At 39.5% G+C, this 22,405-nt stretch overlaps 1 protein-coding gene across 1 annotated transcript; it reads right to left on the minus strand.

Annotated features, from left to right (window-relative positions):
• Positions 1–2,631: 2,631 nt before the first annotated feature.
• On the minus strand, positions 2,632–21,893 carry tmem184a (transmembrane protein 184a). Its single transcript, XM_086186378.1, has 9 exons — positions 21,111–21,893; positions 20,688–20,909; positions 16,209–16,374; positions 15,175–15,265; positions 12,623–12,698; positions 8,821–8,912; positions 7,254–7,423; positions 6,979–7,176; positions 2,632–4,061 (listed from the first exon to the last, which is right to left on the minus strand). Exons 2-9 carry the CDS (start codon positions 20,907–20,909, stop codon positions 3,832–3,834), a joined length of 1,245 nt encoding a protein of 414 aa, XP_086042504.1. The 5' UTR covers positions 21,111–21,893; the 3' UTR covers positions 2,632–3,831.
• Between the last annotated feature and the right edge of the window lie 512 nt (positions 21,894–22,405).

Raw genomic sequence — 22,405 nt, forward strand, 5'->3', positions numbered from 1 at the left:
CCACTTTCTGCTAGATCCTCTGATACGCATAGCACAGCACTTACTAGGTCTTGTGCCTCTTTCAGTTATACGCCGCTCTTTGGTAGGTAATCCATATTGGATATAGTGAAAATAAGAGAGGTCCTGACAAGTGAAATGGAATTCACCGTACGTCCTGTATATTACAGACCTTAGGCTCAGTTCATATTCTACAACCATAAAGCTCCCACTGCCTCCATTGTCACTTTACATTCAGAACTCCGTCCAGATAGAAATCATTCCTGCTGCTGGGTCAGGAGAAGTGCTGCTGCCGGTGTGGGTAACTTTGAAACACTAGCTATTTACCTTGCCTCTGACACACTCTTCTGCAGGAGACACCCATCTCTAGAAACAGTGGTGTCATGACAACCAAATGCAGTAAAATCTTGCTCCTGTTGTGCATTTTTTTGAGATATTTAAATATGTTTATTCACTTGAAATCAAGCCATTCTTACAGAGGATCCATTCCTAATTTGGAGTGAAGTCAATTTTCATATTGTGCATGTCAGGATTTTCTCTTGGCTAAGATGACATGACTGTTCTTCCCCTGTTACATAGCTGCAAAGAACAGTACGGGGAACTTTGCTGCTGTACAACCTGCTGTGATTTTGAAAGCAGGGGCATTGCTGTGTTCTTACTCTAATTTTGTATTTTCACTTGGTTTCCATGTTGATGCATCCTATGTTCTCTTTCTGATACTTAAGTTTTATATGCATATACATTATATAAATATATATATATATTACATATTTTTCTATATTTATGTTACTATCCTGGGAGTGGTGTGGTTATGTAATCATTCTTTGAAGTCCAATTACGTCGATGCTGACCTTTTTCTGAAAGAAAGTTGTATCCACATTTACAGTGAAAAAAACCTATTCTCAGACATTAAGTCTATTTTGAGAGTATTTATGCCCCATGAAGAGTTCCTCTCCTCCTTCCTGTATACTATTTGTCAAATTCACAATTTAGGCGGGCAGTGACTAAGGCTACATACAGACTGCATTATCTCTCATTGCAGAGAATTGACGGTTTACATCGTTGGTGAAGTGTCGTTTCTCTTCATTTTTAAATCTGTTCCTTTAGAAACTTGAGTCAAATGTAACATGGAGAAATGTTGCCAGTGTAACAGTCTATGCAAGAGGAATTCAACATCAACTATACACTTAACAACAGTATTCAATCAATGAAGTGTTCAGAATTCAACAGACCCATTAGTCAGATCAGATCTCCAAATATTCACCAAATGTTCATTAGACGTGGGACTTTTCTGCTCTTTTAGTCGAGGGGAAAATAAAATGAGAGACTTTGCTTTTGAAATTGAGTAATGACCTTCTGGTAAAGCTAATACATTATTAAGAACATTTATAAAAAATCCTTAAACAAAAAAAAAAAGAAGACGCCAATTCAATTAGAAGAAAGTTTCAAACACCGATGATGATTCTTTTTAAACTCGTGTGAAACTTTGCCTGAACATTAGTCTAAAGCTGCTTAAGACCGTCCATCAAGAAATGTCATGTTTAAGCTCTGTTCCGACATGAATTCATCTCATGTTTACATTGGTCACTTTCTGTTCTGCTTGTTTTCTCACAAACCCTTCAAGGTGTTACAGTGACCTCTTGTGGTAGAACTACGAACCAAAACTCCTTAAAAACAGCACAGAAAACGTATGCATTCAATGTGCCATACCATAATAAGACAAACCTCCCTCCAGGTGAATTGAGTACATTGTTGGTGTTACAAATGTGGCCCACCACAGGTCCATAGGCTACATTCTAAAATCGATTTTTTTGCCAAATGTGGTAAAATCTTATTTCATACATTTAAAAATGATAGAATTTCCCTACAGAAAGGGTATCAGTTCATTTCAGAAAGCAGTACATAAAGACTATGGGTGAAAAGAGGTATATGTGGGATGAATGTTTACTAAAAGTCCTCTTTCTTCTCCAGTTTAATGGAAGTTTCACATACACGATAGATTTAATATTTTCATATGAGCCATAACAATGAAAATGTGTGGAAATGATGTTGCTGGTTTTTGTTTCTCCTTCTGAAAATATGTCTTTAAACATCCAAACACAAGCTTAACCAGTCCAACAAGCTATAAAGTATTTAATGTAGAAAGTAAGTTTTATGGTTGTAGACTGAAAAAAGCTCCACAATAGGAATATATATATATGGTTATGGGTGAAATAATTGATGAAATACATTGAATGTTAGTTCAACAGCAGCAGTTTCTATGTTGTTTCAAAGTGGAATCTCCTTGTTCTACGTGGTCTCGTGTCAACGCGATGAGACTTAATGAATGACTGTCAGTGAGGACAGAAATACGGCAGCATAAACTGAGTATGTACCCGTCACAAACTTGTCATTACTCTGCTCATATTTCTATTTATTTCATTGATTTGTGTAATTTTATTAAAAACACCTAAATTATTTTTGCTTTCATTTATTGACATGTTTTTCTCAATGAACTACCCTCATGTACAAATAAGATCTCTATTTGTCTCTGCTCTGATTTAAAGTATGGTAAATTATTCCTATAAATAGGTCTGCTGTGTCTGTTTTTGTACTTTCAAATAAAGCTTTTTCCTCATTGAAAAAAGGGCTCAGTTCAATTCATGCAAACTACACAACAAAAACTGTTTTATTCTGCACAAGTTTTGAATTATTTTCACATTATTTTGCTTGCACATACTCTTTGTTTTTGTTTTTCCAGAGACAGCAAGCGTTGGCACAAGACGGCATCAAAACTTAAACTACTTCCGCACGTCATCTCTGCCATTTGACTTATTATTACACAAAATGGGAGAAAGTAGGTTATTTTATCTATACTAAACACATTATATATATCTATATCTCAGTATCTTCCTTATTTTTTAATCAAAATTCCTATTTCTTGAACATACAAAGAACATATTAAACATGAAAAACTGGAATTACACCAATCCCATTCTGTACATATTTGAAAAAATATAATCCCTGGAATGTGGAATTATGATATAAATAGTCATCCCAACTCAAAAAAGGCCTTTGCCAAAAACATTTACAAGAGTGTAAAAGCTACAAAATCTGCTGTCTAGTTGCTCTGACTGCTAAGCATGCTAAGGAAATAACAAGAACAACAACTCCCGCTTTGTAGGAGGGACTGGTTTAAACAGTTTGTACATGGTACAGTAGATGTATCCAAGTGTGGTAGTCTGCAGTTTGAAGTACATGCTCCAAAATGAATGTGTCTTTGAATAAATTCGCCCATTTGTCAGGAAACCATGCAGAGGAACAATCACCAAATACTTCAAACAAGCAGATGCCAGAGACACAGTCCATGAAGTGTGGTTCCTCCCTGCTTCCCACCTGGAAGTCACATATTAATCATGTCTTCTTTGAGACCAACATGAATCAGAGGGTGCGGAGACTGAGCCTCGACATCGTGACAGACATCAGAGTATCAGAGCTGAACATCCAGCAGCTGCTTCAGACAGAGAAACTGTAAGAAGTTCTAGACTTGTGTGATGGAGTGAAGGTGACATTATCCAGTGATCAGTGTAGCCAAGACGGAGCCAGACCGCTTCTGTGGTCACTGAGCTATCAACTTAAAAACTATTAGTAATTTCATCCTCTTCTTGGCGCTTTAATTAATCATTAAGACAGAAGTGAATGGTCCGTTTTAAATACTGGGATAATGAAAATTAAATACCTGGATTCAATCCAGCTTTTGCACCAAATGCAGTATAGCTTCTTCCCAAGGGGGGTTGGAGAGAGAGGGAGGGGGTGGCAAGGACATAAACACCTGGATCCTGCTGAAAAAAATGCCTAGAACTCGTCATCAGAGGTGATCAGCATGATCTTGTCAGCCTTACGGGAGCCCTTGGTGCCTGCGGCGACTTTTCCGTTTGGGCAGGGCTGGATCACCTCTTGTGTGGACTGCTGGGTGTATTGCTGGTAGGCTGGGGAGAAGTTGTGGATGGCATCCTGCACCATGTCTCCTGGATTGATGGTCTCCTTCAGGCCACTGGAAATGCTCTGCATAGGGGGGATGTTCTCTGAGGGGGGGCACAGGAACACAGACAGCAGGGACTTCATTTCATTTCATTTCAATCCTGCATTGGATAAGAATGTGGCTTTATAAAAGGGAGGAAAGGTAAACTTGAACAAAAATGGTGGGATTCATTTATTGTATTAAAACAGTTCAACTAATCTATGGTGGTTATGATGCATCGATAAACTTGCACGTACCAACAAACACCTTGGCTGATGTGGATCACCTACCTTTAACGTATTTTCATGTGAAATACTGATATATGATACTTAGGAAAACATTTTAAAAGATCTCAACAGTCCTGTTTTATCTATTTAATTGGGCGGTTTTTTTTTTACGCAACAGTAAATAAATGGGGGGAAAGTGTCCAGCCACAGTCCCTCGGTGCTGAGCTGTGAGCCAGGTTGAATTTAGCTGTGCACTAAAAGGGTGTCCAGAGCAAACAAAGAACCATTAGAAATCCACAGCCTTGCATTTCAGGGTCACTGGCAGAGCAGTCTGGATTGGTGTTTGGAGGTGACAAAGAAGGGCGATACATGGGCTGGGGGAGCAGTTATGTATGGTCTGCTGAGTTTTTCCTTTCACCCAGTCCAACAGGGCTGGAGTTGAGGTAACAATCTGAAACTTTTTGAAGCAACATCTCTTACACTTACGTTATAGTTCATGTTGTGTGGGACTATGGGCTAGTATTTTTTTTTGTCTGTGTACATGTGGTATGTCCTGCACCAAGCCATACACACGTCCATGTCTTTCCACCTGTATTTATCTGCACTACAAATGAATGAAAAACATCAAAAAGGTAAATTAAGTGCAAAAAACAGCAGCTTTGAACAGGAGATGGACTCAGTCTGAACCAAGTGGCACAAAGGTACCACGACCTCCAGCGCTGCAAGGTCAGAACGCCACTGTTACACACACTGAGCTGTACCAGATTTGTGTTTGTCTAGAAAACAACAACAGAAAAACAGACTTTGTTTGTACTGACCAGGGATGATTCCCAAGTCCCCTCACAAGAAGCTAATGGCAACACGACCTGCTGATGGGAAACACTGCGAATGCTGCTGGAATTAAGTTTTACAGCGGCCCCTTATTTTTTCTTTACTGAAAACGGAGTAAAGCGAACCATTATGTGAACTATAGATAATAAAATTGCAGTTTTTAACCAGCTGTACAGGTTGCAGCAGGTTAGGTGAATTTTTTACACTCCGCCCTCCCGCAGTGCTATTAATTAGACACTAGCTTTTTTTTCCCTATTTTACAACTGACGATGAGGGAGTTGGGAGCCAGAAGTGGATGAACTAAAAAAAACCAAACAAACAAAAAAAACCTATTCGATCGGAGGATTTGGAGTATGAATAAATTTGACTGAGGAACTCAACATCTAACCGAACAGTAAATAAAATACGATCAAGTTTTCACGGGCAAGATAAATGGTTGAGGACATACGTTTATCTGGAAAAGTTGGAATTAACAATTATCAGTGCTGCTGCATGTCAGAGGATTTCCTATTATTATTATTATGATTAATAAGTCTATTTGTAGAGCACTTATTGAAACAAACATTATAAAGTGCTATAGACGTGAGCCTTTACAACAAAATACAAAGTTCTCTATGAAATACAGGCAAGCTATAGCAGAAAGTGCTTGATCGCTGCTCAAGGTTTTTCTCTTGAATTGTCTTTTACTTGTGAATAACACTGACATCAAAGGTGTAGTGCTCGCCCCCCCTGCTAGCTTCTGTACCGAGCTGATGACTTTCCCGTCATCTGCCTCTGCTTGGCTTTAAAGTCGACTGTCCACCGAGCCACCAGTATCAATGCATGCCCTTGGGCTGAGGCAACCCCTGCTGACTTCCAGCCTGACTGACAGCTCACAGCAACAAGATATTCAAAAGGATCAATCTGTAAATATTCACAGAAGCCTGCAAGTGTATCACAGAGAACACAGCAGAGGCTGAATGTGAAATCTAATTTCAAACATCCGTCTGACTGTGCGGGGCAGAGCAATTCCTGTTACTGTTTGTGGTTTTATTATTCATTATCTAGCCAACGATTTGAGGAAGGAAGAGAGACAATTGTCGTTTTTAGGTTCAGCTGTCAAAGGAAATTTTAAGTCAACTTTGGAAGTGTCACTGATGTCCAGGTTGTGTGTCTGTCACAGTGACCTTGAATGCCAAAATCTTTTCAGTTCATCTTAAGTCCCAAAGGAACTTTGTGGCAAATTTTGAGCCCCTCAAAGCATTCCAGAGATATGGCCTTAACAGAAAATGGGTCGTACCAATGGATTTAGGGACAACCAAAACCATCTCCAGCTTGCAGCTTTTACAGACAGGAATGCATAAAAATGCAAATTAGGAGCCTTTCCATCAGCTGGTTAAGAGTGCATAAACTAGGTTATGTGATGCATATTTTAATTATATGATGGCCGTATCGTCAACGTTACATGGCTGTAACTGAGAATAAGAAGAGGTGGTCTTGGCCATCGACAGCCATCCATCTGCAAAAGGTCTTGTGGTATTAGTTTCAGTAGGGTGAGTTGAAATTGTTCTTTTGTGCCAGCTGGTTTTAGCCATATTACATGCTGTCTGGAAACGAAGATAAAATTTGGTAATACACAGGAAGATGCCATCGGTGGACACTGCCGGTCGGTCACGTAAATTTAAGATTTGCTAAGTCAGAACTTTTTTGAAAAAAGGGATTCTATCTCTAGTATTGTGCATCCAGTATTATGAAAAAAGCAAGAAAATGAAAAACAACAAAAACACCACCGCAAGCAAGCAGAAATATTTTAGAGAAATTGAGGTAATTTTTAGAATGTTGTCATTTCCATCAACCTGTTCAAATGCAATACTTCAAAATGTGCATCATTTCACGTTGATGGAAACATGCCTGGAGGTAATGATCAGCTCACAGACGACTCACCTGGCACTTCATTTTTCTTCTCCTGGTAGACGGTGCAGGTGAAGGCGTATCGGAGTGCAATGGCAGCAAAGAACATTTCAATGCAGATGATAAAGTTCTGCCAGCCAGCTGACACAGTGCCAGCACCGACCTCGTGCCCGTCGATGAACAGTGCATTAGGAATGACACCGCAGCGTTCTAGGATGGCGAGGACCATTCCTGCAACAACACGTTCATCAGTTTAGACTTTTCTCTTCAGAGATGTCATAGTAAAATAAGGAGAACAGAAGACTTACCTTGCCAGAAGGATAAGAAGATGACGGATTTGATAGTGAGGAATTTGAGGACTGGCTCGTACGGTCTGAGCAGGTCACTTGTTGCAAAGAAGAAGAGGAAGAGAGCGTAGAGAGCCAGGCTGACGGAGAAGTTGTAGATGATTGTGATGTACAGGTAGCCTCCATTCACGCTGCACAGGAGCAGATAGGAGAGCCCCACAGTTACACATATTCCATTCACAAATGAAGAGTTTCATAATGTATAGTTCAAATTCATCTGCATCCTGTGAGAAATCTCAACAGCTCATTCCTGTTTTCACTCGATTCACGGATTTGAACTGAGGAGTGAAAACCACTGACAGCTGCTACTAAAAACTGCAGCCATATTGCAGGAGCAACAGGAAATGTAGCCTTTTGTCCTCCTATTTCAACTAACAGCTAATAAAGCCTGTTTTTACAAGGCCTTTTGATCTCAGGATGCATCTGATAAACAGTCTGTGCTTCATTACACCCTCTGTCCTCTTTGCATTTGAGGCACAGACAGACACACAGAGCATTCAGCACTGATAACTGCGCTAATTACTGCCGTGCAGTATAGAGTACATGGTTGGCTGAAAGTATTGTACAGGGAAACAATTTGTGAATAATCATGATCTAGATAGATAGAGACACGTGTCGTCACAGCGAAATCTTCAGGCAGACTTTCAGCGGCAGAGAAGACGACCTAAAAACAAACCAGTTCATTGGCATTACATTGTATTGCCTTTGATTCCACTTGAAGACTGGCGTATTGGAAATGTTCCTCTCAACATCCTTATTGACTTTTCTGGTGTGACAGCAAACTCTTCACACGCAGACGTTTTTAATCGCCTGACAGTCAAATGTAACCATATGAGATGAAACCATTAATCTCCCCTCATAACAATTTGCTTCCAACCACAATTAAATTCCTTCACACCAGCCTACTTACCACAAGCGAGGAAAACCTGTAATATGTTATTCTTTGCGCCATATTTGGTCCGTTTGTCCAGTTTCATAATAAACTGTGTGTTGTGCAGACGCTAAAGGGATTCCATAACATGTTCTAAGTGTGTTTTTTGGCTAATTGGAACTCAAATTGAATAACAGCTGGAGAATCGTTGCAGACCATTACGATCTCACACTGAAATTAACCTTGCACATTTTGGATATAAATAATGCTATCTCCATATTCTATAATGACTTTTGTATGAAATTTTGTGTCATAATTGACTGTAAATGCAAAAACCCAATCAATCATCCTAATGAATATTTGCACCAAATTTGAAGTCATTGCCACGGGGCTTTTCTGTTCAAGAGAATGAGACATATGGATGGAAAATATGAAAAATGATGCCTCTGGCCACAGCTTTTGCATAAAAAGGCAAAAATAATACAAATTAATAAAAAAAAAGTCATCTGCTCTGCTGTAAGGAGGATATATAGTTATCTCCATCTGCACATTTTTATTCCAGGTGCACAAAAACAGCAAAACAACCCTGCTGGCAATAACATAGATGCATAGAAAACAGTACATCATGAATAAAATGCAAAGAGGATCGCTGCTCACTTAAAATCACCGTCATGATATTTGCCAAAAGCCTGCAGGATGATGGTGATGACGGCCATGATGGGTTTGACGACACAGAACTGGAGAGTTGCCTGGAGAACAAATTGCAATTCCAAATCAGACAGCCAAACATGCAGTGACAGGTGAAGGATGACTTACGAGATTTAAATATTCAAGTACTCGTGCTTAGTTGTAGGGGTATAACAGACGGAAAATCTATGAGTAAATTAGGTGTTTCATTGCTACTTCTGTTGTCTTTCCTTCAATTCCAAAGAGTAAACCATAGTGTCTCGCTGCTGATGTCAATGGCAACTGACTAGGATAACAAGAAGCAGAGGGGTGTTGACCTGCATGCAAGATCAGACTGAAGGACAGGTGTCCTCTGTGATGTGAACTGAAGCCTGAACCAACCAATTTGACAGAGGCTGCACTAAAGTCAAATCACTGCTGTGGTGGTGGGAAGCAACAGACCAAGCGTGTTCAACTTGATTAGCCAGAGGGAGGCTTTCTAGAATGAGATGACTATGGGCCGGACTGAATGGCATCAATAAGCATTTATCGGGGTTGCGGCGATCAGATCCAGACACTGATACCAGGGCTTTGTCTGCGGACCGACACCCGTGTTAACCTGGGATTGTTCTTTGATCCACCAGGTAACATCAGACTCACTTTCAACAGTTATTCAAATTTTGTAAAGAACTTTATACATTTTTACTGTACTATCTTCAATTATAACATTAAATATAACCGAATAAAATTACAACAGAGTAGTTTTTCTATTACGTGGTCAGGGGGATTTTAAGAGAGAAGTACTCAAATGTAGCAAAAAGGAAATGCGAATTAGGTACATTTCCATCAACTGGATACTTGGGGATGCAATGTGTATTTTCATCAGAAGATGGCAGTATAGGCAACATGATGCATAGCTGAAGAAGAATATGAGGTCTTCTTCATACCAGCCACTGTCAGCCATGTTGCATGCTGTTCAACGTTTGGGGACATCCAGGAATGTTCCGGCAGCTGATACAACTGGTCACAAACCAGCGTTCAAAATATGTTTAGATTATTTAAAAAATAACAACAACAACACATTATGCACATTTACCACTTTGAGAAAAATCTCCTTGAGCAAGTTTAAAAACCTTTTTTGCAAAATTGAGGGTGTTTTTTGTCAATTTGCCAGCAACATTTCCTAATGCGATGCTACAAAATGCAAGTCAAAATAAGTACAAATAATGATACAAATTGAAAATGTAAAAATTTACAAGCACAAACGAGTGATAAATCATAATTCACAATAAATAGTGGAAACAAGTAACAAGGGGGAAAGTACCTGCGCATCAGTATCGGGATAATATTAACATTTGCTTTGACGATTTTAGTGCTGGCAGTCTTTGCGTGCCATGTGCATATTCTGGTTTGTCTGCCTCAATAAATGGAAAACAATGTTAAATATTTCCTGACATGCTTGATGGAAAAAAACACAATGCACAGTCCTCATGCCCCTGGCTTAAAAGTCAGCTGTGGTTAAGTCTTCAATTCCAGACAGTAACTGCGTCCGTGCAACCTGCTGGCATTTTCCATTAAAAGAAATACAAAAATAAATTTTTAATTGTCAATTCCCAGCTTGAAATGATTTGAGGCATTTTCTCTTTAATAATTAGTAACGCGACCGTATTTCACTGCCATAGTTCACGGAAGGCAACTATCGACAGAGCAGATTCATGTGCTCCTGAGTATTAATTAGGACCAACACTTCTCGATTTTGAGTTTTACAATACAGACATGAAAAGCTGATCTTTTTTAACATGAATAAGGAAATCATTATTTCACTGTACTGTTGCTTTACATACCAGACTCAGTATCTTGCATTATTAGGTTCTGAAAAGGAAATTCTACTTTTTTTTGATAAACCCCTGCCCAGGAACAAGAAATGAAGGAGGAATCATATCCATGTCAATTATTTGTGTATGGTGGTTTACCTTGCATGGAAACAACACTTGCTCATCCAACTGCTTAAAGATTACATTTTGGTAATGAGAAAAAGAAAAACATGTTGGGAAGCCCATTTTCCTACTGATGCAAAATTATTTGGAGTGCAAATGTTTGCAAAGCACTTTGGCAAATTGGCTGTTATTTCATTTTTGACTCTTTTTTTCCATGTTTTTTTTTATGTACTGGTCTTGGTATTACTGGCCTGAGACATAACTAATAAATTAAGGCAAAATGAGGTAAACTTGCATTTTTTTCCCATTGCATATTCTGGGCTATACATATTTTAATGACTCTGATTCCATTTAACCTGCCTATCAGAGAAGGGCGAGCGCTAAACGTGACTCCACCTGCTGGTTTTATTTTCAACCAAATACTAATCTATTCACCCCCCCACCGCAGCACCTGCTTCATCCTAAACAAGAAAACATAGTTGGTCCCACCCACATGCACACATGTTGAGATAACATATTTGGATCCCCGTTAGCAAGTATTTAGCAAAACAGCTACCCCTAAGGTCTGTGTGATTGTGCTAGTGCCCAGCTTGAAAAAAGAAAAGGGCCTAAAGTATCCTGTACATGATAAAGGACTTGAAAGTGAAATGTCAAAAACAAGTTTAGGATGCAAGTGCAGCTTATCCTCTCACCTTATCTCCAAGAACCACCATAACCCAAGGCTGCTTCTCCATATCAGTGGTTCATTTGTTAACTTCTCTTTAGAAGCTTGTGAAAAGAATGCTAATGTTTCACGAAAATGGATCAAGGCCTTTGAGATCTCGTGTGCTCTAGCAGATACGTAGCTGGAACTGGACAAAACTTGCTCCGCACAGCTGGTGGATGGTTGGTGACCAGGTGCTATGGACTGAAAATAAATTAGAACAGAACTCCACAGTCTTATTTCATTTGGAGTGAAAGACTTCACATTCAGCTTCCTTGGGTTTGTTATGCCTGTTAAGTTTTGTTCATGTAGACATAAATTGTTTTGGAGAGAAGCGTATTTGATAACTTTTGCTTCAACTTGCAACCACAACCATTCATTGCGCTAATCTTACTCGCGTTCAGCTGGTATTTGTGGGTCACAGCTACACCCAAAGGGGAAGAGTGACGGGTGTCCATCTTCTCTGGCTTTGGAGAGGATGTCAAATAAGCATAAAAGTTGGCATGTTCTTTTCACGGATGGATGATATTATGCAGAACACGTATCACAGTGCAAGTCTTTTTAAGAACCCATTGGACTGATCGTTGTTTTCCCGCTCAGAGATATATATTTTTACTTGGTTTTGATTTATACCAAAACAGTTCGCACAACACAAGGAACTTCCAAAGTTTTCCTTTTTAAAATACCTGGCAAAGGATTCCTGTGAATCCACAGTCAGCATTTATTATGCCGCTTATTTTAAGAAAGAAAAAGTTCAAATCATTCCATCATGTATCTTGTTCTGAAGTCATAACATTCATTTCTGATATCCATCAGCTTTATACTGGGAACCTGAGCAGCATCCCTCGACACTCTTGGAGCTCCTTGTTGACAGCTCTTACCATCTCACTGGGTTTATTATCAAGCTGATTTCACCTGCTCTCAATTGCTTTTGTCTTCATTTTTACCTACTGGATGTTATCCTCTGAAAAGCAGACAGTCAATTATAACAGCTGTCATTTGAGAGGAAGACTTGACATCTGAACAAAATGGTAATTTATGAAGCCCAGTATAATATATGTTTGATATTTGTATTTTCAGTGTCTGTTTTTTTTTCAGCGACCTGTTTCAGTGGCACCTCTGGAAATGAGATATGGCGATGACTGAAGCTCACCTGTTTGCAGAATCTCAAAAAGCCGATGGAGTAACTCATCCCAACCAGACAGCAGGTACCGTACAGGCAGCTTGACCTGAAAGTACACACGACATGTTTCTGGTCACGTAAGGGAGGACTACGAGGAACTGTTTTATTTTAGTGGCCATTTTGAAGGGTGTCGTTTGTGGTGCTGTTGGACTGTACTGAGTTACACTGATCACATGATATTAAATGACTTCAAGGTGAATATCGTTTGAAACATTAGCTTGATGAAATCTCTGGCAGTGATGATCATTTCATGCGTTATCATATAATTATTTAAGTTGTACGCTTTTTTTTGTCTTCTCTACAAAAAGGTTGCTGATGCTCAAGCACTCAAAATGCAATGTGAAGAAATCGTGCAATCGTTAGCAACAGTTCTGTTTTGATTCCCCGGATTCTCTACATCTGAGGTGTAGTTTTCTTTGAGCAGCTCGGGGTTATTTCGCTTATTGATGAGAACATGACGCATTGAGCTTCATCTACTAAATCTACGACATAAATTTGAATATGAACAAACAAACTGAGCGACAGTGGAGAAGGGCTTTGGTGAAAGGCTCCACAGATGTGTGGCGATGGCAGAATCTTCTAGAACTGTGAATCATTACAGCAGCACTCCACCAATCTGGGCCAGACAGAAGCCTTTCCTCCGGGAAAGACACACAATTGTCCACTTGGACTTTGCTATAAAGCACCTAAAGGGTTCTCAGAGGGTGAGAGTCTCAGGTCGGATGACAGATTGAACTGTTTGGCCTTAGTTATAAGCCTCGTGTCAGAAGAAAACTTAGCACTGCTCATCTTCTGACCAATACTATTCCAAGGATGAAGCATGACAGAGAAAAATAAAGTGATATCCTAAAATAAAATCCTGCTGCAGAACACTAAGGAGCTCAGATCAAAGGTTGACCTTCCGATAGGTCATCAATGGCAATTCTGAAGTGACTTAGGGACCACTCTGAATAGTCTGTCTGTTGGTGTCCCAACTTGAACCCTGCGGAGCATTTTCACATTTCTGAAAATGTCCACTGAAGGTCCCCATCTGAGCTGATAAATCTTGATAGGATCTGCACAGAATGTCAGAAAATCCCCAAATCCAGGTGTGAAAAGCTTGTCGCGTCATACCCCAAAAGGCTCAAGGCTGTAATCCCTGCCCAAGGTGCTTCAACTAAGTACTGACTAAAGGATCTGAATACTTAAGTCAATGTGAAATTTCAGGATTTCCTTTTTGATACATTTGCAAACATTTCTTAAGTTCTGTTTACACTTTCATTATGGGGGTATTGAGTGAGGTAGGTAGGTGGGTATTATTTTTTTTGTCATTTGTTCAAAACTTGATAAGACTGCTATTAGGCTAAATACACACATGTGCTGGCCAATTCTTTTACCGAATGTAGAGAATGCTTTTTTTTTCTCTCAAAGACATAATATTTTTTTGGCAAAATAATCTTTATCCTTAATTATGTAACTGTAGAAGCTGAGCAGGCTAATTTTTTTCCTGCTCCACTCCCACATTTCACCAAACACCTACGATAAAAAAAACTATCTGTAGCCATGTCTGCTATACTTTGCTGTTATAAGAGGTAGATAACAGAGGTCTGGGGTGTTATGTTTCAGTTGTGTATAATATGCAAAAGAATAATAATTGGGTTGCAATCATCAAATATTAATTTTAATCAAGATTGTGACTTCCAACAGTTAAATTATGATCACTGCATGAAAGACATTAAAAATGCATGCTCAGCTTATTGATAAGTCTGCCGCATATGAAGTCAAGCGCTTCCTGGAGGAGAGCTGTTAAGATACTTTGGCTTCACTTCTGGAGAGCTGTCGTGCTGCTACGGGTGCCACAGTATTGTCTACAGTTTTGTAGTCAAGCTTTTGTTAATAAATCGTCAAGTGGGCTACTATGATTTTATGTAACATATGCAAATCTATTTTTGAACACCTCAAAGCAGACAAAGCCTGTGCACATGATCTTTAGTACACATGACCCTTGCTAAGGAACCACTGGTTTGGGGGTTAGAACTCTTGTGTGTTATATGCTCGTCAATAAAGAAATTGTTAAATGAACTGATTTATGGAGAATGTTAACACCCGTTTTGTTGAAATGCTGGATATCTTTGAAGGTCCTGAAACAGCAACTCAGAAAAGTGAACAATTCTACAGCAAGATGATGTAATGCCATCATTTCTCTGCTGTCTTAGGAATGAACAGAAGAGCTGCTGGCCTGTAGCAGTTAGTAATAAAACACAGCCTGACAAGACAGGTCAGAGATAAAGGGTAACATTACAGATTAACAACACAATTGTTTATTGCCAGGACTTTCACCCTTTTCATTCAAAACACTAACTCAAGGTCAGAAATGCACCTTTTAGTGATAAGCATGGAGACAAAGTCCAATCATAGCTAAAGATGAAAACTTTATGATTCATTTACTACTAAATATTCAACATATTCATAGATTTTTTTTCTTTCAAAAGTGTGCATGTGTTTACCCCAACTGTCTGTGGAGTTGGAAAGAGTGAACTCACTGTATGGGCTTCCCTCGAATCTCAGACATGATCGCACTTTCTCCTCCCAGATACTCAAAGGACAGGCTCAGGAAATTGTAAATGACAAATGCTGCAACACAAAGACAGGAGTTCATTCTTTTACACCCCCCCCCACACCACGCATCTGTGTGAACCGAGTGATTTCTCACGAGTTCCATAAAACTTCATTTAAAAAGGTCAATCATTTTCAGAAGACAAAACTTCCCCATGATAAAGAATAATTAGTCCTACATTATGGAACAATAAATGTTTCAGTCCTTACATTAAGAAGCTTCCAAGGGTTCTGTGTCTTGGAAATCCCTTCCTAATCCTTTGTTGCTATTTAAGGAGAGATTAAATGAAGCTAATGCAGATGGTGTCCAGTCAGGAGAGGGTTCATTGTGTTTTAGCCACAGCCGCTGGTGGTATTCCCGTTTGCCTGCTTCCTGATGCGCCTCACTATCAATCAGCCACAAAATTGGTCTGCAAACTAAAAACTAATCTCCTGAATAATGCATTTCCTCCTCATCCTTTCTTTAAATTGTTTGTCATCAATTTTGCATATGATTTATCTTTGCTATTTGTGAAGTGATTTGGTCTTCTATCTTGAATAAATAGTTGTGATTACAAAATACATTAAACTATAAACTACAGAATGATTTAATTCTGATGCTAAAAAAAAACAACAACCTGGCTAAATAAAAAAAAAAAAAGTAAATATCTGGACTGAAAGCAAACGTTTTTGTTTTTTTTCCACTGGCAGACACTACAAAGCAGCGTGCAAAAAAAAGATCCTTATAAAATTCCTTCCCCTTGGATATGGAACACCTCAAATAAAAGGGTCTGGTAACACGAGAACATCAGCTGGCATGAAAAACGAGTTTGGTTGGTTCCTTCTATTTCCCGGCAACCTCTCACCTGACATCCATGTAAGATATGAGGGCAGGGGGGAACTCAGTTCATTACTGTGTCACAACAGAATGAAAGTCTGGAAGTTATTAGAAAGAAAATGGAGAGGGGGCCTGTGATATTACCTTCGTAGCAATCTCGAACTGAATCAAAGTAGACATAGTACTGGTCGTTGCTGATGAAGAGCAGGCTGAGCCAAGAGTCAAAGGCATAAACTGGCACAATGAACAGGATGCGGATGATGTAGCGCTGCTCGTTGGGGACAGAGTAGGATCGAAGGTGTGTGTAGATCTGCAACAAAAAAAAAGAGAGAAGACAATGACGAAGACGTATGATATTAAAATACGATAAAACTTAAATTTGAAAAGTAGGAACTACCATGGCTATCCTGTTCTAACATTAAATACAGTACATATAATGTGTGTTTGTATATTAATAACGCAAGTCAGAGAAAACTTGTTTGCCATTAGTACTCCTGACTGTTGGAGCAACGGTTACTGCTATTCAGAATCACATGGGGTCAAATGACAGTCGAATCTCCTGGGAAGGGATGAAAGTACAGTCTTGTTGAACCGAGGCAGAGAATGAATGTTGCTGTTTGTTTGGGAAGCAGTGGCAATCATGCCGATGAAAAAATATGTGGCCTGCCTGGAACTGAAGCCTAAATTACTAGTGTTTTCATCTTAATTCCAATCTTACAGGCAACCAGCACTGATGTCATCTTTCTTTGTGTCTGAAATGTGTCTTCCTCTCTGCCACTCCTCCCTGTCGCATGTTTCTAGCAGACACATGACGCAATTATTCCGCAACGTGCAACTTTCAGGGAAATGTCAGTCTTTGTTTTAAAAAAAAAAAAAAGAGAAAAAAAAGATAAGCTCACAGTAAAAGAAATTCAATGGAAAGATGTTTAGGTAGAGATTCATGACTGGAGCTAGTTCTCAAAGCCCTAATTTTGAGGGACGGTGTCTACGGTGGACATGGATACCCTCTATCACTCCTTTTATGAAGCAATCACTCCTCCCCATCCATAATGACTCATCCTTCCAAGCAGACCTGAGTTGGCCCTGCAGTTTAGGAACGTGCATTTGTCCTGTGGTGGAAAATAAGCATGCAAAATAAACAAACACATGGCCCAACACAGAGGGGCCAACACCTGAGGTCAAATGTCAGCAGTTTACCTGCACCTGAAGGATAACGGCTGAAATCCACCAGACGCGGACGCGGTGCAACACAGCTGTCGTGGCAGAGTGCTTCCATTAATCAGCTGAAGCTGCTACACCGAGCACAAGCTGCAGAGCACCATTTGAATGCAGCTGGTCATGGAACTCCACGAATAAACTCATCAAAAACTACACAGGACTGAAAAAATCAAATCAAATCAATGCGCATCCATAATCCTGTAATGATTTGCACATAGTGAAGCTGACTTCTGTAGACAAAAAAACAACAACAAAAAAAAACCTGGCCAGGAGTAGCAGTAGGATACCTAAAATTCCAAGCATCATAAATTAGCTGCAAGGTTTTAGTTTAGTCATTTTTAAGGTTTATATTCATCTTCATACCTTATTATATCAAGGAAATGTATAGAGACATACCTAAATGTATGGGTGACACCAAAAGGCAATTTTCAGTTTTGGTTCGAAACAAAAGAAAGAAGCTTGGCCGAGTATTCCTCTACCAGCGACCTCGGCAGGCCTGTCAACATGTTCCAACTCTTCCGTTCGTCAAAACAGTAAAAGCTAATCACAAATGTCTCCAGACCAGTTGGACAGCATATGGCAGATGATCTGCTTATAATTGTTCAGCTCTTGGAGCTCAAGTCTGGACATGACCAAGCTAAATATATGAGATACTACTTCACCCACAGCAGCCACATTCGACACTGGTTTGCAAACACAACTGGAATAAATCGCTCGCTCGCCAGAGTAAAGACGGGCTTCCAACACGGCGCAGTATGATCTGTATGTTGAGCAGAGGGAGAGAAGTTTAACAGTGGCAGCAAAGTACAATTAAATAGTCCCGCTCAGGGTCTCAACAAACAAAAAGTTTGCTACGGCTGGAGAGAAAAATCTATCACCTTGTTTTGCCAGTTTAAATGTCCCTATACAGATGAAGGCAGTCATGCAGAAAGCACTCCTAAAATGCTTATTAAAGACTGAAGCAAATTAAGGGATATTATTGTGATGCCGGAGCCGTGGCACTTCTCTAACTCCATCGTCCTGAAAGACCATTTTTAAAATATGAGTTAATAAAAAATTCTCAGTCACTCAACCAAGATAGCGCCGACTCATTAGTCAACTAATTGAGTGTGAGGTAATCACAAAGCACTTTTGAGAAAACAAAAGCAAAAGATCCCTGCTAGATTCATGCGTTACCTCCTCAGACAATCCTGGAGAGTTTTCTCTCCAGAACATTAGACATCAATCTACAATAAATGACTGAGTAATAAAGCCTGCTTGTTCTAATATTCATGCAACTCTGCAAAATGAGCTTTTTGTGCGAATCACTTAATGACAATTATTACTCAATTAAAACCTCTCAATAGGGAAGCACTACTTTATCATCCGTGCGTATTGGTATATCGGTTGATATTCTTCATGTTAACTGTCAGGTCCATTCATTTGTCATCTTCCCATGTGAAAGAATTGAAAAGTTGTTTCAAAAAGTTGTATGACTGCATTTGAACTCATCCAAAGAAATGTTGTGATATGTGGGATGTAGCCATAACAGACAGCTGCGTTAATATTTATTAATAGTTTCATTTCTAGGGAGCAAATAAATCAATAAAATAATACAATTTCACAAGAACAAATCACTTTAGCAGTCAGGCTTGTTATTGCTTGATTCTGTGATTTAATTTAACAACTTTTGTTCACCAACTTTCCCTGAACAGAGAAGAATCTATTTTATCAACAACATCAACTCACCAAAGAGCAACTTAAATATTCTTCGAACATTTTATTTCTGAAGGAGGCGCGCTTGGGCAGAAATAGTGAATGAGAGACGTGTCATGGGAATTTCAAATAATGTGTATTTTAAAGATGCAATATATGTCGATATTTTGACGTCGCATCGATGCAATACGATCCTACTGCTTGTTTACACGTACTTCAGAACCTAAACTTCTAAATCTTAATACTTTGTCTTTTACTTCTGTCATGTACTCGCAGTGACTGGCATCAACCTTTGGGGTTGAAAAAACAAAAACAAAACACTGAATATCAGACAAACAATTTAACATGTAACACGTGATAAATCAACAATCAACAAAGAGTATTGGGAACAAAAACCCGAGGCATATTTTGTTTATTTCTCATTTAAAAAAGGCACTAGCAGGTCTAAATTTAAAAAACAAAACAAAACAAAAACAAAAACAAAAAACCTCCAGTTGGAGAAGCAAGCAACATGTCAGTACTAGTGACGTCCTTCCTGAACTCATGATGTGGACTGATGATGACATCATACACCCTTCTTGCTCAAAATCCTTCACAGGAATCCAGATAACAATTCACAACATATATGTTGTACATTAACAGCCATGTGGAAAGCGTGACGCAGCTACAGAGCGAGAGATGAGTCCAGTCTGCTGCTCTTAATCTCATTGTCTACCTCTGTTTAGTATTCAGAATGTGAGTTTAGAGGAGCTGGAGACAAGTCAGAGGAAACATGACCAGCATTGTAAGACCATTTTATACTCCCTGTGTGACAAAAAGAATGCTTCTCCACTTGTTTGACCAAAACAGGTACTATAATGAAAAGTTACAAACCAATTTACTTTGCATTGATTGTTTGTAGACCACAGGACGTAAATGCTGCGAGGGAGCTGGATATCTTTAAACTACACAAATAACTCAATTGAAGCACTCACGGACAGATTTAACCATCTGTGTGTTAACATAAATATGTTCCGAACATATGAATACAAGCCTGAGGATGTCAGATTGTAGCTTTTCTCAGTACAAAATGTTACTAAATCATGGGCTGAATCTGGGAACTGTTACAGCTGCACAGCATTAAATCCCGCAGTGAACAGAAAAACAACACCCTCATGCTCTGTAGCACTAACTGTTATCTCAATATCAATTGATTTCCTTGCTGATAATACACTGCACCCTCCTGCATTCTCTGCAAATGATAAAACCATAATGACAAGCTATCATCTGCGCACAGCGGGGAACACACACACATACACACGCGAGCACAGGAGAGGAAACACTCAGTGACAGGAGCACTGGGATGGATTGTGGGTAAAGGTGGCCTGTGCTGAGCTTCCTGAACACACTGTCCTTTAACGGATTTCTTCAATTTTAATCTCCTTGCTGCGTAAACTGTAGCAAAACAATCCAGTGATGCACTGTGGAGGGGCAATCACAGAATGAGCAATTACAGCCTTGAGAGAATATTTTACACCAAGGTAGGGTAGAGTATGGGGGGGGGGGGGGGCAATGTGAGCTGAGATAGTGAATAGACTAAAGTGATGCAATAAGCCTCCTCTTATATAGTTTATGTCGTCAAGCAAGGGTGGTGCAGTTCTCAGCCGTCTTTGATTCCAATTACTGCGTGTATAATGAAGTGTGCTGCAGTGATTTCCTCAAGTGCCTTACCTGGTGGCATGTTATGAGCAAGGCGGACCAGACAAATATCCCTGAGAGGGCTTGAGCAGCCACCGTGTTTAAAAACATCTGGTCCTCTATGATTGACCCGTTGCTTGTTTGGAAGATGGTCATGTTGGAGATATCCGACTTGTCTGGAAGAATTGGTGCATCCAGGTGGACGATGGAATTATTCTGGGTTGATGAATCCATGTCCTCTACGGTGATGTTCATCTGAAAACAGAAAAAAAAGTCAATGTAGGGCAGGTAAAGTAGAGGTGGGCTGAAGTGAATTCCGTAGTCCCCTGTGGCTGTGAGCTGCCAGGGGGGGTGTTTAACAAATCATTTTTATAATTAATTCATAGAAACAAGAATATGACAGTGTCCTATCAATGCTGTTCTAATAATGCCACTGTTGTTTATCAGACAGCTCACCTCGTCCCGGGGAGCTTGGAAGCAGCTTTATCCCGTCCAGTCCAGGGATGTCACACCAGAATTACACCATAAATATCGATAATATAGTTGCCTTACAAGTTAATCCAACGTAGACATTAACTGGAATTTACAAACGACCGGTCGATACCATCAAGGCAGAGGCAGACTTCCTTGTTTGATAATTGCAGAGACAGGTCGGCCTTCTACCGAGAGCGAAGTCCAAACAGGCGGGGAGACCAAATTAAACCTGGACACAAGAAATATTCAGGTAGCCTGGTCGCCTGTTCCGTTCAAAGCGAGACAAAATAATAATAAAAGCAAAAATAAAGAAGTCAAAAAGTCAAATTGTGTCAACAACGGGGATTTGAATGAGTTCCCCGAGCGGCGAGACAGGAGCGCAGCAACGGAGATAAACAGGTTGGACACAGGTGAATGAGTCACGTGACCAGCGGCTCAGCGTGTGTCGTCACGACGTTGACTTCATATTTAAAACGTGTTTGAAGTGGTTCGTCCTACCTTGAAAATGACTGGACTTTTATCAGATTTACGTTTTTTCTTTATACCCGAGTTAAAGCTACCCTTTTTTCCTTCTACAATCAAGTCTGCTTTAGACATGCACGCGCAGAACTGCTATTTAAATAATAATAATAAAAAAAACCCACTCTCCCTGGAACACAAATATTTAACGTATATCGGATCTTTTGTAAAAAGTCCATATCCATGAATTTCAAATTCTCTCAAACAGTTTATTCATGGACTCCTTTCACCGTTTTGATTATGTATTGATTAAGTTAACATCTAAACCGATCTCTTATGTTGCTTGTCTTCATTCTGTATTACTAGTTTATTGAAAAAAAGAAAAGAAAAGTGACTTACGTAAGGCTGTATACAATACGCAGCCAACTCTAAAACTGAGGTGTAATTTTAAGTATATATCTATATCTATATACTGTATATATAAATCACACATGAAGTTTGAAAATACACTAAATTCAACATAGAAATTTGTTACAACAGACCCGAAGAACACTTTGGAGGATCTTGTAGTGCTGTAGACGTCAAGTCTGCACAAAAGCTAAGTACCGTATGTATGACATTTACCGAAAAAGGACACTTGAATGGGTGCTTCACAGAACTGTGGCCGGTGTAATACAACTGTGACTGATAGCAGAGACCTTAACCAGATTAGAAAAGGCCAATGGCGCCCAATTTGCCAGTTTAATGGCAGTATTTGATGATGCTTAAAATGTTTATGCACAGCAAAACCTGACCTATCTTTCACAGAGGCTGACAAG

The sequence above is a fragment of the Aulostomus chinensis genome, chromosome 18 (genome assembly GCF_037954235.1).
Source record: "Aulostomus chinensis isolate RoL2024-O1b breed Wild chromosome 18, RoL_Achi_v1.0, whole genome shotgun sequence".
Classification (NCBI taxonomy): Eukaryota; Metazoa; Chordata; class Actinopteri; order Syngnathiformes; family Aulostomidae; genus Aulostomus; species Aulostomus chinensis.